At 44.7% G+C, this 24,218-nt stretch overlaps 1 protein-coding gene across 4 annotated transcripts in view; it reads right to left on the bottom strand.

The window, feature by feature from the left end:
* The window catches only part of FGF12 (fibroblast growth factor 12), a 229,301-nt gene that overhangs the window by 73,568 nt on the left and 131,515 nt on the right, over positions 1–24,218 (bottom strand). For all 4 annotated transcript variants that reach the window (XM_040613763.1, XM_040613765.1, XM_040613764.1 and 1 more), the window contains one exon: positions 7,836–7,946. In XM_040613763.1, the coding sequence (XP_040469697.1) occupies positions 7,836–7,946 (111 nt within the window). The remainder of the gene's footprint in view (positions 1–7,835; positions 7,947–24,218) is intronic.

The raw sequence follows: 24,218 nt of genomic DNA, 5'->3' as shown, positions 1-24,218 counted from the left end.
GTCTGATCACTGCCTTTGCAATGCCAAGGGCTCGTGTGTGCACTCAAGCTAGTGCATCTCAATGGCTTTCTGTGGGTCAGTTGATCTGTGGTGACTGCGCATGTACATGTCTTTGCCCATGGCAAAGAACAACACAACTTAAGTTTAGTTCACCCTGAAACAGATTTAAACCTAGTCACACTTTCTTGCATTCGCCATGTGCAAAAAGAGCATACAGACAGCAAACACAGCCAGAAGAATGCAAATTTTCTTAACTGTGTGTCTGACCACGTGATCTCTTGCTGTCAAAGGAATGAAGAAAGAGTCAGAAAAAGATAGCGCTCCACTCCAGGACCTGAGCGCTGCTCCTCATTCAGAAGCAGCACTATATAGGATGGAAGAGGGCAAGACCTTTCAATATGCAATTTTACTGCAGTCTTATTGATTAAAGCATTGCAACCACTTCCTCCCAATTAATTATTTTATTGCTTGATTCTAAGTAGACCCTGTATCTCCTATACCTTTCCCATGAGCATATACATTAATAATGTACTGTCAAGGCTATTACTGCATTTCTAAAAGAACAGGCTCAAAGGGGAGAGGACTGTCAGCATTGATAGTCAACCATGGCTTTGTTTCCACTGAGATTTATAGGACGAGAGTACCCAGGTGTTGTAGGGCTCCTTGTGCTTCCACTTACAAAAAGCTAATAGACCTGGTCCCAAGGAGCTCAGGATATGGTCAAGCAGGGTCAAGCAGAAACGTGAGCACAAACACAATGGGAATACTTGACTCTAGGTCTCTTCCCGCACAACTGCTCTGAAACAAGAGTATCTTTTCTGGTTCCCTAGTCATGAGGTCAGATTGCCCCTTTCACATTCATGAAGCATTTCTTACTGCTTTTTAACACACTCACTTATTTTCAAAAGCCTGCTTGAAACTTCAAGAGTTTTGGGATGTTCCAGTTGACTCAGGGGAGACCTGTGACTGGGCAGAGTGCAGGGGAAAGACTGAGTGACACAGCACACAGTGGAGCATTCCTATTTTCCAGCTGACTGTTGATGACATCATCCTCTAGCTGACTTATTTCTAGATGATTTATGAAGTTTTATGCTTGACATCACACTGGAGCAAGCACAGCATAAAGGGGTCTTCACATAATGGTTGTAGGACAAAGTGTCTTCCTTCTCTGTGCCATCTCCCAGTGTCTCTTTCCCTAGAAGATGGACCACTGCTGATTTAACGTCAGCCTTGAAGGATAAAGCAGCTTTTGCTGAAGTGGCCCATTCAAAACTCTAAAGCTCCTCAGGCCAAGTTAATGTTAATCCTGGTATAACTGGAGAGAATCTAGTCTAGCTCAACATCAGCCTCCTGCCCTGAAGAAACTGGTTAGATGTGCATGTGCCAGGTAATGCATGGATTTAACTCCACCACAAGATGCTTCCCAAGAACCTCCCTCATGCAGCCTGTGAATTAGCAGAGGGGAGAAGACAGAAGTGTGTTTGGATTCCTTTCCAAATAAAAAAAAAAATATTTATAGCCAATATGGAGAGAAGGGGCAGGGGGGAAGAACTGAAACTGTGGCTTGATTCTTTCCATGCAGCCAGGGGTTCAGACTACAAAATCTGAACCAAATTCCCAGTATTTGCACAATTTCTAAAGAAAGCAGCAGAGCCCAAAGGGTGCATGAAACTTAACGGGAAATGGGTTATATTCAACCTGAACTCTGGTGGATTTGGTTAAAGGTCAGAGGTGGATAGCTTCTCAGAAGTAAAATCTGGAAAAAGCACAGGAGATAGGAAGCCACTTTGCTCAAGATATTTAACAGGTGCCTTGGCTGAGCTGGTTTTGGGGTTGTCTCCAAAAAGGGATTAATCAGTCCCAGTTTCACATGAATGCTCTTTTTCCTCACTCAGTTCCCAAGGACGACTGGATGACTCCCCTTGGTGAGCTGCCTAAACGGGAGGCACCTTGAGTCTGGTGAAAAGAAACCTACTCTCAGCCCCTTCTCATGCTTTTGGCACAATATTCAGTAACATATCAAACCATATGCTTTTGTAAGACTTGTGTCTTACCAAAGCCAGTGCCTATATTTGTGATTTCATAGGAGAATGTCAACAGATATATATGACAAATGAAGTCCAGCCTGGGTATTGGTCTGTGAACAACTAGAGTCTAGAACAGTGCTGCTCTGACACTGTCCCCAGATGAGACAAACACACCACAGGGTAGCTACTCAGCATTAAAAAGCTGCATTATAGCACAGTTCTACCATTAAAAAGCTCACTAACCAAAGCAAGCTTATATTTCCATCACTTTCTCGCTACCATGAAGGTCTAAAACCCTCTGCAATTAACAAGGCTATTTATAAGCAATTGCCCTTCCCTAATTTTTACCCCACTGAAGAATGAAGCATACTGCTGCTAATAATGAAACAAAATGGGCATCATCATTCATTCCCTACAGCCAATTTGTCTTGCGTAGAAAACCGTGACAGACCATCCAAAGCATTCATTAGGTAGTGAGGTGATAATACCCAGAATTAGTAGATGAGAAGCTCCACTTGGAAGCACTCATATCTCCAAATTTCTCTCTTTCCACCTATACATGCTAACAGATCACAGGAACAATCCTGTCTTACTCAGAGTTACAGCAGCAAGACCAGAGCTGGTTCTTAAGCTCCCTGGGACACTGCTGCAGACCATGGTAGCAATACCCACAATCGTGGCTTTTAGGCAGGGCAGAGCATCTCCCACAACATACCGCAGAACAGGGGAGCAAGTGGCAGGCAAACAGAAGGACATGCATCTGACATTGGTAACTGACAGCCAAAGAAGTTTTAGGAAGCAAATGCCTTCCCCTATTAAAAAAGTGGTTTGGATCAATCAAAACTTGGTAAATTATCAGTGTTGTTTCTACACTTAAATCTTAAAATACCTTTGAAGGAGTTGAAGTTTGTTACCATGCTTCTAAATAATTATTTAATCCTGTTTTACAACAGATTTAAAAGCTTTAAGCTTTACTGTAAGAATGTAAACATGTGAGAGGAAAAACCCTTGACCAACCATAAAAGCAAGATGTCTCTTTTTGTCAGGAAAAAAATAATCTGGTTAACATGAAACAGCAGATTTAGTGACAGGGAAGAGGACTAGCTGTAGTAGAATAGAACTGGAAGTAGAGCACGCTGATATGAAAAAGAAAATTTAACAAATGCTTTTAAAACTCTAATGCAAATGGTACATTTTCTGTGCCATCTGCAACTGCATGTAACGGACAGGCTCTTTTACTTCATGGGCAGAAATGAAAACATTAAGATATTAAATATTTCTGTCTATTTTCCTTCATTACATTTTACCATTCTCAACTATCAGTAGATGTATGTCTGACCCTGCTTACTGATGATACTATTTCTAGCACACTCCAGTCCTAAACCCTTTGGCCATGAGTATGTTGTTCACTGTTATATCAGTGAGTTATATTATCTGAGTTTATCAGCTGCATAAGATGTTTTTAAAATGTGAATGCATACTTAGCTATGGGTCTGGGCTAACTTATTTACATAAATGGAAGAGTAAGGCAAGACAGGCCATATATAACATGGTCCATATGCTCAGCTGATTTAAGCAGTAAGTCAGAGGAGCTAAACTAATTTATACCAAGTGATTTGTTCTGGAGCAAGACGTTTGTGCCACAAGACAAGCTAATGGAGGATGCAATAGGTGACAGCAGCCTCGGTGCACCATGAGATGGGGAGGTTTACGATCCTGAGAGGAGTGAGGAAGGCTGCTAAGATGATTGAGAGGCTGTGGTACAACACGTATGAGAGAAAAAACTGAGAGAACTGGGTTTGCTTAGCTCAAAGAATGGAGAGCCAGGGACAGACCTTTCTAAAGGAACACAGTAAAAGGACAAGAGGCATTAGACAAAAGCCTCAGAAAGAAATTATGACTGGATATAAAGAAAATTCTCTACAGTGGGAATAGTGCAGCACGGGAATCAGAGAGGTTACGAAGCTATGGAATAGCTCATTCCTAGAGGAGTCTGAAACAACTAGACAAGGCTCTGTGCAGCTGAAGATAACGCAGATCCAAGTAGGATGTTGGGCTGGAAACCTCCAGAGGTTTCCTCACTCAATCTTTTTCTTTCTGGCTGAAAAGCCCCAAACCATAGCCTAGATATGCTGGGCTGTTTACACCTGCTCGGTACAGTTGACCTATCCTTTATGTACTGTCCTTTTGCTGAGGCTTTTTAGATGTTCAGCAGGACTATGCTGGCAAAGTCGTCCAGATCCTCTCACAAAGAAGGCATGTTTCCCTGCTTAGCCCAGGAAAAAATGATGCAAGCACTGACAACAGCAGTCAGCCCTGAAAGACCATTTCAGATCAGTGAGGTCAGAAGAAAAAGATACTGCCCCAAATTCAGGTTCATATATAACATTACTAAGAACACAAACAAGGACCTCACATACCATGAAGCTACGCTTCAATTAAAAAAAATTCTTCATGTATCCCAATGCAAATAGGCAGAGAATCTTTCTTCTTGCTTACATTAAGATGGCGTGCCTTTAACTGCATGGTATAAGGAACAGATGTCCCAAACACTGTTTTGCGGGGAGCTGGCTGGCTGCCTATTCAAATGCCATTAGAACTTGGCTTCTGGGTTTGTTTTTTGGTTTTGGGTTTTTTTTTTTTTCCCCTTTTTCTTTAAGTGACAGGAGGTGGAAAATAAATGTCACCAGCCTCTCAAGAACACACACACACACAAAATGGGCACCAAATAATTAATTTACAAATTGCTTAAATATTAGCAGTTCCTCTTATATAAATAACTGGACTTTTATTAGAACTTTTAATTGCATTAGACATATCTGAGGGACATGTAGTGTCTCATTTTGAATGTTTATTTTGCCAAAGTAAACCAACCTAATACATTCCATGAAAATTAAGCTTCCTTTCATAACAGTAATTTGAATAATCAGTGTATGGCTACAGAACAGAGCAATGTATGGAACACGGTGTTCACTGTGTATTTAGCTGTGCTAAGATGGCTTCTGCATGGAAAATAAATTGTCATCCAGGGCATGAAGGATCCTGCCATGGCCATCAAGATAACCCTTGTCTGCCAGTGGATGCGAGTTAAGCAACCTGTCTCCACGGACAAGAAATATTTATCTAGTCTTTGAGTTTTGCCCTTGCACAGAAATACTACACAGACTTCCAAGTGGCTAGTTAGGAATCTTCTGGAGAAATATTTTAAAATAGAAAATATCAGTAAAGTAATCTTCAAGCCTTCACTTGAATCTTCACTTAGACGAGTGAATTTTGACTTTTGTGGTCAAAATTTGAGATGTATGGAGGAAAAGGGGGGAAAAATGGTCAGTATGCTTTATATTGGCATTTCCAAAGTGAAAAATGTGACTTTGTTTTGAAGCTGTAACAGGAAGCTTCATATAATACAAAATGTTGACTCACTCAGACTGAGGATTTATAAAGGAGAGCATGTGGCAAGAAGTTAAACAAAACTGAATAAAGCTCATTCCTCATTTAATTTTCATGAGCCAAATATTATCAGGTTGGATTTTTTCCTCTTTTGATATATCCTGAGATCAGGGGATGGGGAACTCATTGGCTTCAATCTTCTTCAAAAAAATTCACTAAACTTTTCAATTTAGCCCCGACTTTGAACAAGTGGCTTGGCAGACTTCAGCTAGATGCCTCCTGTCCCACCAAGCTGCCAAGGCATGGCTGCCATCTCACCAGATAAATTCACACTCTAGAAATGTCCTTCAGCCCATCTATTTCCAATTAAGACGACTGGGTGGAAGTGGCTCATGAATACTCAGCACTTTGCCAAACTGCTCTCTAACATTTCTAAGGGATATATAAGTGGGAGCTGTTTGGGCAGCTGGGGCCCAACCACAGACACGGGAACTCAGGAGGTTCCCCTGCACCCACTGAGGTGCAGTCAGTGGCAGCTTCGCCCACCTCCCCTGCCAGCCTGAAATACTGCAGAACGGCTCTTACATTTTATTCTCCTCTTCTGTTTACCTAAATTCATCTCTGCTTCCAGTTAAGCCCATTACTTTGTTGTTCAGTCCTCGCTGAGGGTAATGAATCCCTGTCATCTCTAGCAGCTCTTCCTAAGTCGTTGACAAATAGGCCTCCAATGGGATTTTTTGTAGATTGAGAACACCCTACGTCTTTTTTCTTTAAAAAAAAGCAGCTAATACAACCCAACACTTAACTCATACCATGTGTTGCTGTCTGCCCAAGAAAATCACAAGGCCAGACTCCTCTTGTAGGAGAGATCTACTCAGCCTTTCAGAGTATAAATGTGTATGTGTGTAGGTCCAAAGATTCTCCTGCTCCAGTGTAAATTAGAAACTATGTCATTGCAATTTGTGATATTTAATTTGTTCAACACCAGCATATGAAAAAGGGGACTGAAACTTGATGCTCACATCTGCTACAGGCCAAGTTTCTCATGAACGCAGCCTCTCGGGTCATTTCACAAGGGCTTTGCCAGCCTCCTGCAGTTTCAGTTGCCATCTTCCCAATGCTCCTCTCTCATGTGTGGACCCCAGCCCCAAGCTGGCTGCAGCAAAGCAGCCCCACCACACACAAAACTCCTGCCACAGCACTCTGCCAGCTTCTTGGGGATGGGACAAACACCATGGATGTGGGGCTGCAGCCATCCTGACCCCTTGTCCAAGTGCACCTTCACAGGACAGCATCAGTGTCCTGCTACGTGTGCTGCACCACTACAGGCATCCCTCACCTACAGACCAGGCTCTGCCTTCCTGAAGGAAAGATGCCTCTGATCCAGCCACAAGCTTCTTTGAATTAGATTAAGATTTGTCCCCAAATTAAGTAGGTTCCTCTTATCACAAAGTACACCAAGTTTGCTTCCATCAATCCTACTACACAAATGAACTGCTGTTCATCTCTATTAATGACTGGGAAGGCACGTTCCATGCTGGACTAGATATGAAGCCCCTTCAGCAGTGGCATGCAGAGCTTCAAGCCAACACAGGATGACACAAGTCAAGTCCTACTCAGTTCATGCAGTCTGTAGCACCAAGAAGTTGAGATTATTACTGCTCGCTCAGAAGCATCAATCTGACACCTATGAAATGAAGAGATGCTGTAGAAAATATCCTGCACCGTTTTAAACATTTTTGTGAGCTTTGGTATTGACAGAACTACTTCTTTTGCAAAAGGCAGGCTGGCCACTGTTTTGCATTTGTTTAAACCAGTATGACTCCTGCACATGAGCATCACTTTTAAACCTGCATGGCTTTGCTGCACTTTGCTGTCCTTTGCTGGACAGCATGAACCCAATCCCTATGAACAGGGTTTTGAAAGATGACCTCCTTTGGAAAGGTCACTCAATACCCTCAACCTTTAGAATAGCCTCAGAGCACCAGACTTTGGCAAACCAGCTGGTTTTCTCCAGTCTGGAAATTCCTGATGCTTGCTGAATTTTTCAGGATAAAATATTGAAAACAATTTTCTCCTCTTCTCCTTGGAGAGAGAATTCCCCATATCCTTTACCCACATGGCATGTGTATAAATATAATCTCCTTTCTCTTCTGGCAGCAATTCAAATCATGGGTTTTATTCTCCACCCCACCCAGATGGCAGTTACAGAATCGGGGCAGGAGGGAAGAAGACCAGAGAGGAAACATATGAAATTATACAGGCAAGAATTAAAGGGGAAAGATGGATAGAAAAAATGTGCAGAAAACAGCTGGCTTCTTCCTAATTTGATCTTTTCAAAAAAAGCTGCACAAGTGAGACCCACTAGGTGATGCATTTGACTGTAATTGGGTTACAAAACAGGCTAATTTTTCTTACTGTAGTCGCTGTTTTCATCCTTGGTCCCATCAATTGTACCATCTGGGTGCATCTGCAGGAAGTATTCCTGCTGGCTGAATAACCTTGTCACAATTCCTTTCAGCTGGGGTTCTGCAAAAAATAATAATAATTATTAGATATACCAAGTAGCAAGAGACCCAATTTGCTCGGCCCCCATTAAGCCCTGAGTAAATGTAGAAGTGCTTGGCAGATAAGACAGCCTTCTGTGATTCCTTTCAAGCGTGGTTGTAAAATATTCATATATACATAGACATACAGGCAAATAAAATGGAGATCAGATGAGCAGGTAAAATGCAATGCATAGTTGGTGCAGCAGAAACAGATTTATGGAACTTCACTGAAAGTTACTACCAAATAAAAGTCTTTAAACAGCTTGTGTATTCTGAATATGCCACTCATTCAGAAGAGTATTTGCTAGCAGTGTTGCAAAGAATTTGCTTATTGTTTCTCATTCTGCCTGTGAAGCCAACTACCTTGCTTTCTGTATGGTTGATCCACTATTGTGCAGTTCCAGTTTTATGCCAATGAAAATCTATTTAAATCACTGGTATTATAGTGGTGTAAAACCAAAGTAACCAAGTGCTGAATCAGGCTGCATGAGTCCAACTGTGTGGGACTCTGAGCAAAATCCTGAAAGGAACAGATGCAAGACACCTCCAAAACCGACCTCTGAAGCATTTATGGGCACCTTAAAACGCCTCTTTTAAAATCCTGCATGTTCCTTCTTCCCAAAACACATGCCACATACTCCTGTAGATGAGAATCACTCCTTGCCTCTAGCAGGGTCCTTTCCCCTGCACATTATGCACCAGCCATGGACTGGCTACAGGCTTCCCTATTGCCTCAGCAACATTTTATACCTGCGCTGAAGAAGAAAATGAAAAAAAAAAAGGCAGAAACAATCTGAACTTCACATGACAGATCTGCAGCATTACCACCTGTCTCTGTCATCCAACCGATCATACACAAATAAAGTGGTCAATGATAAATTCAATTTTAATCATGCGAGTCTTACAATTTGTCACAGGCATTGCTTCTGGAAAGCAAGCTAGCTGGCTACACATGAACAGACACACTAGCTGGATAGCAGAGATCTTCCCTGTGTGACATAAGTTTGTAGTTTTATGTGACCACCCACCAAAAGTAAATAAGACCTAGTTATTGCTGGCTCAGTAGACAGGAAAAAATCCAGTGTAGCATACCAAAATCTTGTCAGCCTCCCATCTTTCATGCTTCTAGTGAGGGTGTTTAATAAGCCATAGTCATTATATAACTCCAGTCACGTTGTGTGTTAAGTGTTTCCATTAGAAGCCCCATCTCTCAACAATTTTGCATCATGCTGTACAACTCCCCTCTGAGGATGGCACTCTCACAGCCTGCACTTCTGCACAGGCAACCCCTGCCCCCCCCAGCAGCCAGGGACCTTGGATGCAGACAGGCTGCAGGTGCAAAGGATTTCAGCTTTAGCAATCCCTCCACCAGCTGTGGCAGAGTCAGGTACTATTTCACAGCTACAAAGCCACCGAATAAATCCATATCAGCTGGTTTCTATGCTGCCTTAAAGTGATTTCATAGCAACAAGAGCATTGCAGAGTGCAGGCAGGCTTTCTCCCAGCAAGACTCAACTCTGGGACAGTAAATAAGTACAGTTGTACTGGCCATCTACTAAGAGCTAACACCGGTCAAAGCCAATATATGTCAAATTGAGACGTAGATTGAGCTAAGTGTTGCTTTCTTCTCACCAAAATGAAGCGCCTATTTTGTTGAATGCAGAAGCTTGATTTAACTTGCTGTTCTAACAAGCACATCAAAGCTTGAAGAAATGAAAAGCTGTATTCTCACACACAGATGACTGCACTGCCCTCCTCAAGCCTGTCCCCTTCCTTCCTTTTATCCAATACCACAATAGTAAAGGCTAAAAGTAAATAGGCACTCTCCGATATGAGACCTCTGTTTGAGTCCCTGAATGAGTCTTAGCCTCATTTTTACTCTCTGGTTAAATTTTAATGTTTAAGTACTTTACACAAAATGGAAGAGCTCCCAGCAGGAAAGATTTAGAAGATGCTTCTGCAGCCTGAGGCTTTCTGTGTGCTGGGGAAGGGGAGAGATCTTCTTAAAGCCCCTCAAGAATAAAAGGAGTGGAGATACAAAACAACCCTGACCTTGTTCCCATCTTATTGGGCAGATGATCTAGTTACAGGATAGAGGGCCCCTTCCTCCTCCTTTGGGGTGCAAACTATATTTCAGTCATGCAAATCTTTTTGGAACAACATGAAAACCTCTCCCTCTTTTAGTAAATAGCCTACCAAGTAAAACAGAGAGCAAATCTGCTCCTCGTTAGGAGCTTCTGGTCATTTTTAAAGATCCCCTGAGGTCCCCCTGCATCTTCGCTATAGATGAACACACTGTTGCATCAGAAGTCTAAGTGTCACTGTAGTAAAAACACAGGGTAAAGCCCCAGGGTCCCTTTCTGTTACTGATTTGACAGACACAGGTCTGCTTGAAGCTTTAACAACTGCCCTTTTCATAATCCCAGGCTTTTCTGAGTCAATACCCGCCTAGGGACAGGTTGGAGGAGAAATCTTATCTTACATTGGATTTTTTTTCCTGACTTGACCTGGTTTTGCTGAAGTTTGAGGCTCATGCCCAAAGTCAAAGTAAAACTCCAAGGGAGTGAAGCAGAGAGCTCTCAGCCGTACACAAACCCACCAACGTTCCTCTCGGCTCTAACAGAGTTTGACAGCAGCAGGGCTTCTGTCTCTCCTCCCTGCACAGATCCTCTTATGCGGGAGCATCCCTGCTGCCCAAACTCATTTAGGATGCCCTGCAGCAGCAACAAACAATGTCTTCTCCAGACAGCAAAGGGTCGGAAAGCACTCTGAAGACATACAGATCTCTCCTCCCCCAGTTCCTGCATTTCCTTGGGTCTCTTTCTACAGAAGAGAAGCACCAGTGGGCAGCTGCACCTTTGGGCACCTACCTGAAGTAAATACTAAAGCAGCACAGAGACAGGCCCAAGCAGCACTGACTTCTCTTTAAACAGAGCACAGCCCAGGAGGGTTAGCGAGCTGCCTGGGCAATGGGTGACTTGCCTCACCTAGTACAGCTATCTCTACACCCAATCTGGGCTCCCTTTGCATCCTAAAAATCAACAGGCAAGTCTGGCCAGGTCCACAGGGTCCTGAAACCACCTGCATCTCTCCACTGACTGCAGAGGTACCAGCTCAAACACAAACAGCTATGCTGGAGGCAACAGCCGGTGGAGTAGCTGCTTCCAACCAGGGAACCTCTGGTCTCAGGTCTGGGCATAAAGTGGGATATTGGGATTTGTCATTCATACAGCAATCAGTGTGTCTTGGAGGCCTACAGACAACATTTTAGGTCAAGGCAGCTTTTAACAAGGATTTACCCATCTTTCTCCCCAAAGCTCACGACAGAGTTACTATTACCTGAAGAGGGAACCTTATAATCACAGCACAGGATTCTTCCTGCTAGCCCTGGGGCAAAACTGCACATTACTTTTAAGAGACTCCCTACTTTTGTCATATCATATATTTTAACATCACTTCTTTCCATCTACAGAGCAATTTTATCACAGTCTTCCAGCATTGCTATCCCTTATGCGGCAGCAATCATGCTAAAAACTTGTCTGTAGAAAAATCTCAAAACCAGTAGGTCTCCTTGTCAAATCAGGGTGTCCCACCACCCATAAGTCAGAAAGACAATAAAATAGACTAAGAACTTTTCAGTTTTGCAGTTAAAAAAAAAAGGGGGGAGAGAACACAACCCTTCCCAGTAAGCGATATTGCCATTGCTTACTGGAGTGGTGGGGGGGAATAAAATAAAACCTCACAACATTCATACTTTTATTTGTCTAAAATTCCCTTAATGATACTGCTCCAGGACACACTCAATAAGAGAAAGAAGCAAATCATAAAACAAAAGGAAAAAATGCAGCACAAATAAGCACAAACTCTGCCACAAACATTTTCTTTCTATAATTCACAGAATTTACCAGGAATCAAAGTCAAACCTAGCTCTCTAACCTCATCCTTGCTTAACAAGGGGGACTTGGATCCTCTTGCTTTTAAAGGAGCAATACTGCAAAACACACTTGAGATAAACCTCTTCCTCCCACTCAGGCTCCCCTGTACACTCTTCTATTTTGCTGTAGGAGCAGTCTTCCCTGCAGAAATAGAACCGATGTGGACAAAACTTCAGCACCAGCTTAGCATCTCCCACAACACACAAAGTACTTCAGAATAGATTTAAGAAAGAAGTTTGATCGCCTTGATCCCAAAGTGCCGACTAAACACAAGAGATTTCCACACAGCATGTATTCCCAGTGCAGACCGCATACTATTAGGATTCCCACGCAATATGCAAAGGAATATTTTTACCCTTATTTTATAAGTTATACTGTTATACTTTAGAATACTTACAGATCCTGTTCTAGTTGCTCATACACAGCTGTTCAGGGCTGAGGGGTGCTGGAGAAAGCCCAGCAGACCCCCTGCTTATGCAAACGCAGCGAGTTCAAATTCTTCAAACATGGTGCTTCCAGAAGATGCATAAGAAGGTCATGCCCAGGAAACATCCCAAATGGGCACAGCCACAGCGCAGAACAGACCAATAAGGGTAACAGGGAGCAAGAGCTAACCCATAGCTCCGTTCCTGGCCTGCAGCATCTACCAGACTAGGGGTTTTCCCTAGGGTGAAGACATTTTTCTCAGGCAATAATCCTTCTTAGAATAGCCATCCAGTGACCAACTCACTGCACATCCCCTGAAGAGCATCCTGCCTGCTCCCTTTTGCACAGGCCAAACTCACCAACTCTGCCTGCCCTGCTTTTAACTTTCTGAGCCCTTTAACACAGCTGAGGCTAACTAAAGCATGATCTGACTGTTAATCTCCTTGTCTCTACTTAAATGGTAATGTGATGCTGCCATTATTCATTTCAGCTGTTCTGCTGCTGAGCCTTAAGTCATCTCAGTTCACCATCAGCTGCTTTGCTTCCTGCCTTATTGTACAGCTATACAGTGATTTTCACTCTCCTGGGGCTTGCCAAGGACATGACGGTTGCAGGGTGCTCACACATTGTTTGATCTCCAGGGGTGTGCTTACAGAAGGCTGGGGGATCATGTCCCAATCAGCTACTCTGCAGATTCAACATTCTTCACCCTCAAACCACAGGCACTGCTGAAGGTATTTGCTGTGTGCTGTGGGGAAAAGAGCAACAGCTCTGACAGGGATGCTGGCAGAAATGCCTCTTACCAGAAATAGCGCTAGCTCTTTATTGACCTTTTCTTTTAGTTCTACTATTTAAGGTAAATACAGAACTCACCCCATTAACTGGAAAATGGAGAACACACAAGAAGAATAATTCCCCTTAAGGCAGAGAGGAACTATGAGGTTATATACCAGCCCTGCATTTAGCAAAGACCCACTGAGGATGCTAATTCTTGCTTATTCCCATCACCAAAGCAGCAGCATAAAGACCTGGGCAAAGGAACCTTACATGCTATGAAGCACTGTAGGGCAGCTCAATTCAATCCAGCCTGAGCTCTGGAGAGCCAAGGAACAGGGCACAACGCTGATTTCCAGTTGAGACTCCATTGTGGAAGGCAGTCTGCCATGGCCTCATTTCTTGCAGTTCACAGAACACCTCTTGTTACAGCAATACCTGAGGCTGTAGCAAGCCAAACCCCACTTCTCCTGGGGCCGGAAAATCTGAAGAGACTCAACAAGACCCTACTGACAGCAGTTGCCTTAATCTGAACTTTGAGTTAACAGTAGGGATCTCAGAGAAGCTGCTTTTCAACAATCTCTTGAAAAGAGGAAGGGCTTAGTGATCTTCCAGGGGTTTGAGCCACTGGCTCCAAGGATTCTTACAACTCATAGTGATGCTCTGGTTGGGAGGCAGGCCTCCGCTTGAGGTTGCTGGTGCAGAACTGCTTTTAAATCCACTCAAGAAGTTACTGTGCTGGGTGCCAGCAGTGCACTGTGTTGGCTGTGGCATTAAACTCTGAGGCTTTTGGCGTTGACAGCAAGTGGCCATTTTATATTCAGCAACCTGCAACAAGGTAGAAGGAATGTTCCTACTGCATGATTTCAACAGGAGACTTGCCTGTTTGGTTGTTCTCTTTTTCTGCAGCAGGACACACTGTGACTCAATGCCTCTGCCCAGTCTTAGCAAGGCTGCCAGGGATGCCAGTGGCAGGCTCCTGAAACATTCCCTCTGGTACCTGCTAAGGACACTGGTCTGCAAAGGGAGAGTGTGTCTCCAGCCCTGACGTGAACCATGGCTGGGCATACTGCTGACTCTCCTCTGGGCCTGTGCAACGGTTTTGGTGAGGATGTGACTGCAGACATGGGAACTGTAATACATCCCAGGAGCATATTTCACCTAAACGTTCTTTAAACATTTGTTTATTGCAATTAAACATTTTAGCCTGGAATTTACACATTTCATTATTCTTATTTTCCCCCATTCAGGCTGCAGCTGTCATAATGGGAGGTTGATTTATGACTCACCCAACCAGCACTCAAATCCTTAACGCACCAAAACCAGCATTCAAGTCAGAGCATAAACTGCTCCTAATTTACTTAGATTAACTCCACGTTTAAAGTGCCACTGCAGAAACTACAGTTCCTCTCCCCTGAAAAGGATGGGTTCCAGAATACTCAATAAGCTAAATACTGCAAACACATGCAGACAAAGGCACTAAAATCCCTCCTTCAGAAGTACAGTATTAATGAAGGCTTGTATTAACTCAGCACAAAAATGCATTGGTGACCTCCGTGAAGATTACTATGGTGACAGGCATCAACACAGAACTCAGGGAGAAAGAGAAGATGAAAAGCTGAGGGAGAAAAATGTTGGGTTTTTTTCCCAGCCAGGACCTGCTAAGTTCTCCAGGGTGTCTGGAGTTAAGATGAAGCAAGTGGCTGTCCCCAGTTAAGTGCATTGTTGTCGGCATAAGTTTAATAGCTCAATTCACTACAATGATTCACTGAATCCACCCAGACTGGGAAGATCAGGAATAACAGCACTTGCAGCTGCACCAAGATCTGCTGCCCTTGAAGACCAGGGCTGTGTTTCCCCCAACCAAACACCCTGCCCAACTCTTCCAAGCTGTGGCTATGGCAGAGCATGAGCCGTCAGCAGACACTGCGCATGGGTGTCTGTGACTGCACCTGCAGGGACTCTGCATGAAGCAGGTTGAAGCCTCCTGAGCCACATGTGGGGATCCTGGGGGACACTCCAACTGGGTGCAAAGGCAGGAAATCCTGCTGCAAAGTGCTGAGCATTTTCAGCTCCGACGGGACTCACTGCATGCAGAAAAGCAAATAGAGGCAAGAAGGATGTTTCCCAGCCCCACAAAACGTGTTCCACGGCTTCTGTGGCTAAACTCAGCAACACTGTTCAGAGCAGAAGGACATGCTCTGCCTCGAGGAAGCCTACAAGCAGGTAGCCTGGATGGACTGGGCAACACAGCCTGTAGCATCCTGAGTAACAGGCAGGGAGAGGGCAAATGAACTGCAGAGGGAGGTGAGCAGTGTGGGTGGGTAGGCATTTGCATTTGGATGCCTCCTCAGGCTGCCTGTGCAGAGGTCACATCACCGTGGGGAACAGCAGCTGCCCAAGCATTAGGAAGGGCTCCGCAGCAAAGCCAGGCATTGAACCCCACCTTGCAAAGCTGCCACGAACCCCTTCAATTTAGATACAGCCATTCAGCGTAACACACAGGCACATCACCCAGCCTGTGAGTAGGATGGAGAGATGTAAACAGGCTGACTGACTGATGCTAAGATTTATTCCTGAGGTCTGTGACTCCAGGGATACTGAACAGTTGATCCCAGCTCCTTTTCTGATGATGCAGAATGAAGGCCATGCCCAGCTCCAGTTGAACGTGATTACAGGGTTAGTGTCACCCTCCAATTACAGGGAATTTATTTTGAGAAGAAAATTACTCTGAGACAATAGGGCTGCATGGCACACTTGTGTATTTACTCATCTCAAGTGTGAATCTCCACCCAGGGCTAATAACTACAGAGAGACAATTGATGTTTCCAGGACACATTACATGAAATAACAGGCTGTGCTGACAGGGATGGCCTCTGTGTTTGAAGGACAAGCTTCCAAAAATGACATTTCCCTAACTCAGAGGGATGATGGGCTCAAGCTGATGACAGCATCCATCAAAGCAATCGCCTCCTGTCACTGTCAGTGATTCACTAGAGCAGAGTGGCACCTTGTAGGCAAAAAGAGCATCCCGAGAAGTGATTTCCTTTCCTGTCCTGATGCCTGCAAGGAGGAATAGTAATTAGCCCTCCAGCACAGAGCACAGCTAGCTGCCTGCACCCCTCTACCGAGGAGCAGGCATATGCAAAGCTCTGCACCTGCTTTGCTCTTACAAAGATGAGTCCCTCCAAGGAAGTCTTATTTCGCACTTGTAGAGTAGGTGGAAAGGATGTCGCTGCACAGCACTGGCATTTATGCAGGCCCTCCCATAATAATAAGGGAATCAGCTTTATGCAGATGTTAATACAAGTCTGAGGTAAGGGGCAGAGAAAGAAGTCACATAAAGCACTGAAAATGGGGGGTGCAACATGCAACCACTGCTAAATGTATCTCCCAGGCCACCCTTTTTCTAGGAGCCTATGTATGTTAGGACTTATAGAAGTCACCCTGCAGCTTACTCGTTTTCCAAGCTCTGGATCCCATATGACAGCCACCTAAGGTCCAAGGCTCATGGATAAAGAGGTCCAAAGTCTTGGATGAGTCTTGCCTAGAAAGCAAATACCAAACTGATGTATGTGACGCATGAGCTAGCCACTCTGCACACAAACTAAGGACAAGACGGCCATCTCCAGCACTGCAGGGCCAAAAGAGGTCCCCAAAGACCACCACAGGTGAAAGCAATGGGATGGCAAGGACTGATGGCCTAACTGCCACCAGATATTTTGGCATAGCATTGCTGACCTCTGGGTGAAACTGTCTAGCTGAATATTTTGCTAAAAAAGTCAGAGTAAGAGCAGCTGAAGCTATACACAAACTCCATCTTATTAAGGGGGTGGGGGGTGGGTGGGGGTGGGGGTGCGCAGGGGGAAGATCTGAAAAGAGTATAAGTTCTGATTTTTTCTTACTAGACATTTTGTTTGGTAGAATATAATGAAAAAAAAACCTAACCAAAATATGTTAAAAGAGCTGGAGATGAAAGCCAAAGTTTCATTTCAAGCAGAATGGAACATTGCATTGAATCTGAACCCCCTCCTCCCCATAACTTCTTTAATTTAGCCAGAGAACTAAAAAATCAATTCTTCATACAGCTACACTCCTGGGTTTCTGTTTGCCTCCCCAGGACACTGTTTGTGTTGCTCTGTTGATCCAGTGTGTTTTACCAGCAGTCAAAATTTCAAAACATTTCCTTTTTAAAGAGCAATCTTCTACACCTGTATTGACTTGAGCTCCAACGAGGAAAAAAACAAAGCCTGACAAGAACACGAAGCATTAAGGAGATATGCAGGGCTGTTCCAGAATTTATGCAGGGTGAGCTTTTTCAAGTAAGGGAATTAAAAAAAATATTAGAAGTTTAATGGAAAAGAAGATGTAGCTACAGCTCCTAACCTGTCATTTTCCAGCACAGTCAATGCCTTGGCTACTGAAGGTGAAAGCATGCTTGTAAGTATGGATAGCAGAGCACACAAGATATATTATTTATTTTGAGGAACACCCTGCAATTATTCCTGACATATTGTGTAATTAGCCAAAATTACAGCATATTCACCCAGAGTGAAACAGAGGATAGCATAAATATTATGTGTGAGCCCACAGTCACACGGTGCATTTCTTTTGGGTGCAGATGTGGCTCCATGAAGCAACTGAGCATGTACTCCTTTATGGGGGCATCCCTCTGGCCCCCACAAGCTGTGGCAGCTCCTGGGCAAAGGCAGCTGCAAAGGGGAAACATGGGGAGTAAAATCTAGCCCTTCCCCATACCAGCAATGAGAGCTCAAATGCCGCATGAAAATTTAGCAAATGTGGACCCCCACCCTGAAGACTTATGGGTTGAGGGATGATGGAGCCAAAAGCTCATACCAGCAAAGAAGTGGCCACAGCTACACTACGCCCAAGTGAGGTGGAAAGGCAGGCTGGGAGGATGATGCCTGGAGCTGCTGCTTGCTGTGCTGTGCTGCCTGGAGCTGGCAGGAGGGAGAAGTAGAAAAATAACTGCCCCCTCCCCATGCTTGCAGCACCCCTCGCCCTCCAAACAGGGATGGAGGAGGAGAGGGTTTCCTACAGGGCCACGCTTCGCCCAGACACATCCTAGGGACTTGTCTGATGGGTCAGAAATCCTGGGCAGTCTTGTGGCAGCACTTTGCCACTTGAGCAGTTAGAAAGGCTGTGTTCTGTTTTGTTGACTCCAATGTGCAACATAAAACTACTTCACTGTCAATTAAGCAAATTTCTCCCTGGTTTCCTAGAAAGATTTGGTTTGAATATTAGGAGACTCTTTCTACCTAGTACTTGATCCATGGGAGGATGTAAAGAACAGGTTAAAAAACATCTGTCTGGGGAATGTACGTCGATTATTAACTCAGGGCTGTGGTTGAACTAGTCAGCCTTGGGGGTCCCTTCAGCCTTGCTGCTAGGTGACCACAACTTGGTGACATTCTCACACTTCTGCACCCCGAGTTTTTGAAGGGCTCTACGACAGAGTCCCCAGCTCCCCTCACCTTGAAATGCGCCACGCAAGGCACCAGATCACTAATAGCCCTCACATGAGCAGATGCCATCCCTGCTGTTCACGCCTGCCATGGCACTGTAATTTGTACTATTCTCAGACGCTAAATCTCTCCGCTTTCCCCATCAATCCAACAGGCCTGAAATACTGCAGAAATGCCGAGAAGTCCCTCACACAAACAAAACGCACTACAGAAACAACTACATCAATCTTCCACTCCACTCCGCATGTCTAGAAAAGTAAATTCATTAAAACAGAAAATGGATGGAACATGCTATCAACAAGCACTGAGCAGAAATTAATCAAAGATGATGCTGGTCTTGGGGGACGGTACTTGGTCCTACCAACACCAGCTCACAGAACAGCTCTGGATCATCACTGGATGGCAATGCAGGGTAAAATTTGGGTCCCAGTGTCACTCTGCAAGCGTTTAATAACACCAGGCAATAATACCCCCTTTTGCTTCAGTATCCCTCATGCACTCCCGCAGCATTTTCCAAAGGGATAAGAGGTGTGAGACTTCTTTATTTAATAGGTAATGAGCCTGCGATGTGGAAAAATTAAAAGCTTGAATCAGTCAAGTTGTATTATAAGATTCTTTTTGCTTACTGCACTAAAGCAGCTTAAGCATTCCTGTAGCCATTTGCAAGCATTTTTTGACCCAAAATTATAATGTTACTAAATTTCAACAAATCTTACACAATACCCAAATGTATAAAGAAAATGTGCTGCTTGTGCCACTCTGGTTTGAAATACTATACTTCAAAGAGCAAAATCATGCTAAAAATGGCCAAAACCCACCATGTGACTCAAAGTTCTCTTCTTTCCTTTTGCTTTGTGAAAATACACCTTTTTTTTACCTGCAGAATGATTTTAATTTTCCACCTGAGCCAGAGATTTCCTTCAACCTTAATAAAACACTCATGGTGTGAGAAAGCTATCATCTGCCTCATTCCACGTAAAACTCTGTTTTAAATAAGGACGGTGTTTCCTGGTTCCTATCTCACTACAAACACCTCATTCCTGATGTCAGACGGCCCTGAGGACTCCAGTGAGACAGGCAGGCTCACCAGCCACCCCACTGCCATCTCAGGAGAAAGCTGTAAACAGCGAGCTCCCTCCCCAGGGATGCGTGTGCTCAGGACGACACAGTGCAGATGGAGTGAAAACAGAAAATCTGCCTCTCAAACAGGTCTCCGAACACAGCTCCTGCTCCTCCAGCTGCCCAGGAGCCTGCCCAGCCCTCGCTGCCTGAGAGCTTGGAGTTCAGGAGCTCTCAAACTTCACCTGGTGATTTCTAATCATTCAGGAGCTGCTATCAGGCCCTAGCTCTAAACCCTAAAATATATTCAATGGAAATTAGAGCTGTGTTTGTGAAGAAACAGGAAGAAAAATAGAAATATTTACAGAAGCGGACAAGGTAGAAGTGGTATAGAAGGAAATGAAATAAAAGCCCAAACAAATGTTTATAAATATAAAAATAATGATGCTATGAGTTAGCCAGCAGGTAGACTCCGTGCTGAAGAGCATAAAACCGAAGTATAAAAAGTCAGCAGAGAACTGGTGGTTATTTTGCATGCTCTGCCAGCCCTTTTAGCCACTGTCACAGAAAATCCCCACAAGAGCATGATGTTGGTCACCAGAGGATGCCCGCATGGACGGCTGCAGATCGATAGCTGAGGCAGAGGGTGCAAGCAGCCAGCAATTCAGATCCAGACCCACTTACAGGAGCTGTGCCAGGGAAAGGACCGGCTTGGGAGTGGGTGGATGGTCCAAGCCCCTCACCTGCCAATGTCTGATCCCTACATCTCCTGCAGCCCAGTGGCTCCAAGGTCCCCAGGGAGCATCCTTCAGCAACTGCTGTGTGCTTCCAAACTCTGAGCTAGTCCCTGAAAGCCAAAATCACTGTGTCTTTTTGCTAATTTCTACTGCTTTTGGATTTTCTGGAAGACATGGACTGGCTTTTTGCAGCCTGGCTTCACTTGCAGCAGTCCCATACTGCTTGACCTTTTACAATTAGTTTTGCTTTGGGAAATGAAGGAAGTGTATTTCTTTGGCAGTTCAGGCAATATGGGTGGCAACTGCTAAGCAAAGAAACTATCTGTGCAGACAGCAAGAGGAGGGGACTGCAAACTATCCTGTTCTAGATAAATACCAATTAATTGAGCATGTTCTATTAACCTCAAGACCTGACTCTTTTCTTCCTTCATTTCAATCCAAAATGCTTAAATATTTCAAGGAACGTTACAGGGGTTTTTTATCTTTATCATGAGCGCAATCAGCCTTCAGCTGGGAAAGAGGAAGAAGCAACAGAATTATATTGCCTCTCTGTGGATATTTTGCCAGTTCACAGCATGTAGCTGTTCACTGGATGTAACACATCCCCTTAACAGAGCACGCTGCTGGAGGGAAGGTGAGACAGGAATGCCACAGGAAAAGAGCTCTGCACAACGTGCTCTGTGGATGCTGCTGTGGGATGGGGGAAAAGCTCTGTGCTCTCCATCACTGTAGCGGCTGTATCTAGCCCTGGAGCTTCCTCCTGAAATCCAGCCCGCACCCTTGGAAACAACCAGCCATTTCACATCTCCCCTTTTCAGACATCTATTGATGGAGTCAAGCACTCCAAACATGAACTATTGCACTGAAAAGGCCCCAGAATGAAAGACGGGGAGCACAGGCAGGCAGCAGCGTAACTGCTCACCTCCTTCAACCACGGCTGCCTACCCTCTGAACAGAGAAGTGCCACAGGTCACCAGCTGAGGGTTTCTCTTTGGGAACATGACTGTGTCAAGGACCATCCAAAACAGAATTAGTTCACCCTTGTACTTGGTAAGGCTGAAGAAGGGGGCACTGAAGGAGGTGTCCCTTGGACAGAATCCCCCCTTCCTCCCACACACAACTTCAGGCACAACAGACGCACATGATACCGAGAAGAGAGAGGAGCCACTACTGCTGCCTCCCTCCTTGCCCTGACCAGAGCCAGGGTCTGCACAAGAGCTCAATACTCATCCAAACTTAAAGCTCTGTCAAGAGCAGCACAACCACACACAGCACCTCCTTAGCAGGACCCCAGGCACAGCAGCGCAGTCATCTCCCCATGACACTGTGGGAAAGGGACAACCCAAAAGCCACAGAGCAGATGCAGAAGCAGAGCTGTGAAATCCCATTCAGTGCTGCTGCTGTTTCGAGCATTAACCCTCACCTCACAGCCCAGCCCACTCCATGGGGAAAGGGCAGAAAGCATTAATGCCTGGACCTGCTGCATGGAACCAGTCTTCCCCATCATGCCAGCAACCAGCCATCAGCACATCCCTCAAGTCAGGAAGGGCTCAGGGCTCAAGCCACCACCTTGCCTCCAAGCCTGTGGCTATGTCCCTCTGTCACCTTTAGCCAGGACATTCTGAAATGAGCATAGGACAGCAGAGGTGTCTGACAGGTGTCAGGGCACATCCAGCTGAATTTTCTCGGCAGCCATGTAAGCTCCAGCAGGGTTTCAGAGTGCCCCAATTCAGTGCTTGGTACAAGCACGCAGTTATTTGTCTATGCTGCAGCGTGGGGGCTGGAAAAGCCAGAGTGGTCTGCCTGAACAGTCGTGTTCCACAGCTCTCTAGAAAGCTGCCTTCTGGTTTACCATTTTAAAAATGTGTCGTAGCTGCTATTTTCAGAGACAGTGCTGTCAGGAAGCTGTATCCCTACCACCCTGATACCACACTGCACAAATTCAGTGTCCACATTGTCTCTTCTCAAAGCACAGATCCCCCTTGAAAAATTATTACAGGAGCCCCTGGTAGTGGTGTTTGCTGGGTGAGGGGCATGAAGTGTGTCCATGGCCCTACTGCAGCTTGTAATAGAGATGCAAAGTAAAATCAGCCCCTGGAAACACCGAGTTATTTCAGGATTCTGCTGTATGTCAGAACAGGGCAAAGGTAAAACAATAGATATGGAAGGTTGCTTTATGATTAAAAAGGATAATCTATTAATATGAAGAATATTGTGTTAGCTAGGGAATAAAGATGAACCATGCATGAAGCAGGAGAAAGAGTATAAAGGGGCCATTCCCTGATAAGACTGCAGTATGTGCAGCCCAGGTACAGAGTAGACAATTTTGGTACAGGTCACTTCACAAGAGACTTCCAAGATTAAGGCACAACAATAATGCAGCCACGGCAAAGATGCTACAACAGCACACAGAGCATATGGAAATTTATGTGTATTTAAAGGTTCATTCTTTGGAGCTGCATTCCTGACCTGCTGTCTTCTGTACTCTCGGTCACCTTCTGCCAAGCCGTAGAGCTTGCAAATATGAAAGGGATGCGAATCTCTCACATGTTTTGCTTGTTAAAATTCTTTCTTTAATTTTAATAATAATAAATCACAGCTTGGCTTCAGCTGTGCGGGAGTAGGAAACTCCTAGAAATAACGTGCACATGACTGTTCAGAGGGATGGATCAAACAGAACGAATGCCAGAGGTATGGAACAAACGCCTACCTGGCCACCATGCTGTTTGGCAGTTCATGGTGTGCTCATTTGGGGAGGAGAAAGAAGGAAAGACAAGCCCAAGCCAGTCTGCACAACATAGTGAGACTCACAATCACGTCTTCTCTCACAGGAGTGAGATTCTTACAGTCTCTTCAGCTCCTGTGGCAGCCCTGCTCTCCGCACTGACCGAGTCAAGCTGTTGATTTTTTTTGTAATAGGTATCTGTTAAAATATGCGGTATCTGGTCTACTGAAATTATTCTAAATTCATGCTGAATTCAGAAATGCAAGGAAGAAAGGAAGGAAGAAAGAAAAGCTTGTCTTCATTTTGGTATTTTTGGAACTCAAATTTTTCATTTTTTATTTCAAAGCAACATTTCATTTAGAAGTATACCTGAAAGTTAAGGAAAAATACACATATAAAAATCAATTGCACCTTTTCTTCCCCCCCCCCCCCCAAAAAAAAAAAAAGTTATATCAGTCAATGATAAACTGATTTATATGGATCTTTTATTTTGTGGGGAGGGAAAATAATCACTTATGAACCTCTTTTTGCCCTGACTTTTTTATTTGGCTGGTGAAGAAGGAATCAATCATTTGTACTGCTCTAATGGTGAACCTCCTCTGCTGGCTAACAAGTTTCACTGCTCCCACAAGCACAGCTACCCCTGAGGCCATGGGGAGAGAAGATATCCATCGCTCTAGGAGCTTGGATGACTTCCACGGATTTTCTTGGCAACAACCATATCCAGTCCAGAACTAGTCCAAAGTGGCTTACTGACTGACATGCTCACCCACAAGCTGTGTTGCAAAGCGGGCTGGCAGCTGAGTTTTCCATGCTCAGGAGTGAGCTGGGACTCTGCAGTTCTTCCCCAGATTTTACAGCCAGAGAGCTCAGGGTTGCTACCCTCCCAGTAACTGAGCACAGGCACACACCGTGACAGTCACCACATCTGCAAGTCACGAACGTGTGTGATACCACCCCCGGGGATCAATTTGATAAAATGAACCCCCTCTGCTGAGCTGTCATGAGCAGGAGGGAGCATTTTCCCCGCTCCTGGTTGTTCTGGCATTCACTAGCACTGGCGGGCGCAGAAGGACCTTACAGACCTATGGCAGACCTCACCGATGACAG

The sequence above is a fragment of the Falco naumanni genome, chromosome 13 (genome assembly GCF_017639655.2).
Source record: "Falco naumanni isolate bFalNau1 chromosome 13, bFalNau1.pat, whole genome shotgun sequence".
NCBI lineage: Eukaryota > Metazoa > Chordata > Aves > Falconiformes > Falconidae > Falco > Falco naumanni.
The sequence above is the reverse complement of the archived record's forward strand: the minus strand, read 5'-3'. Positions and strand labels throughout refer to the sequence as shown.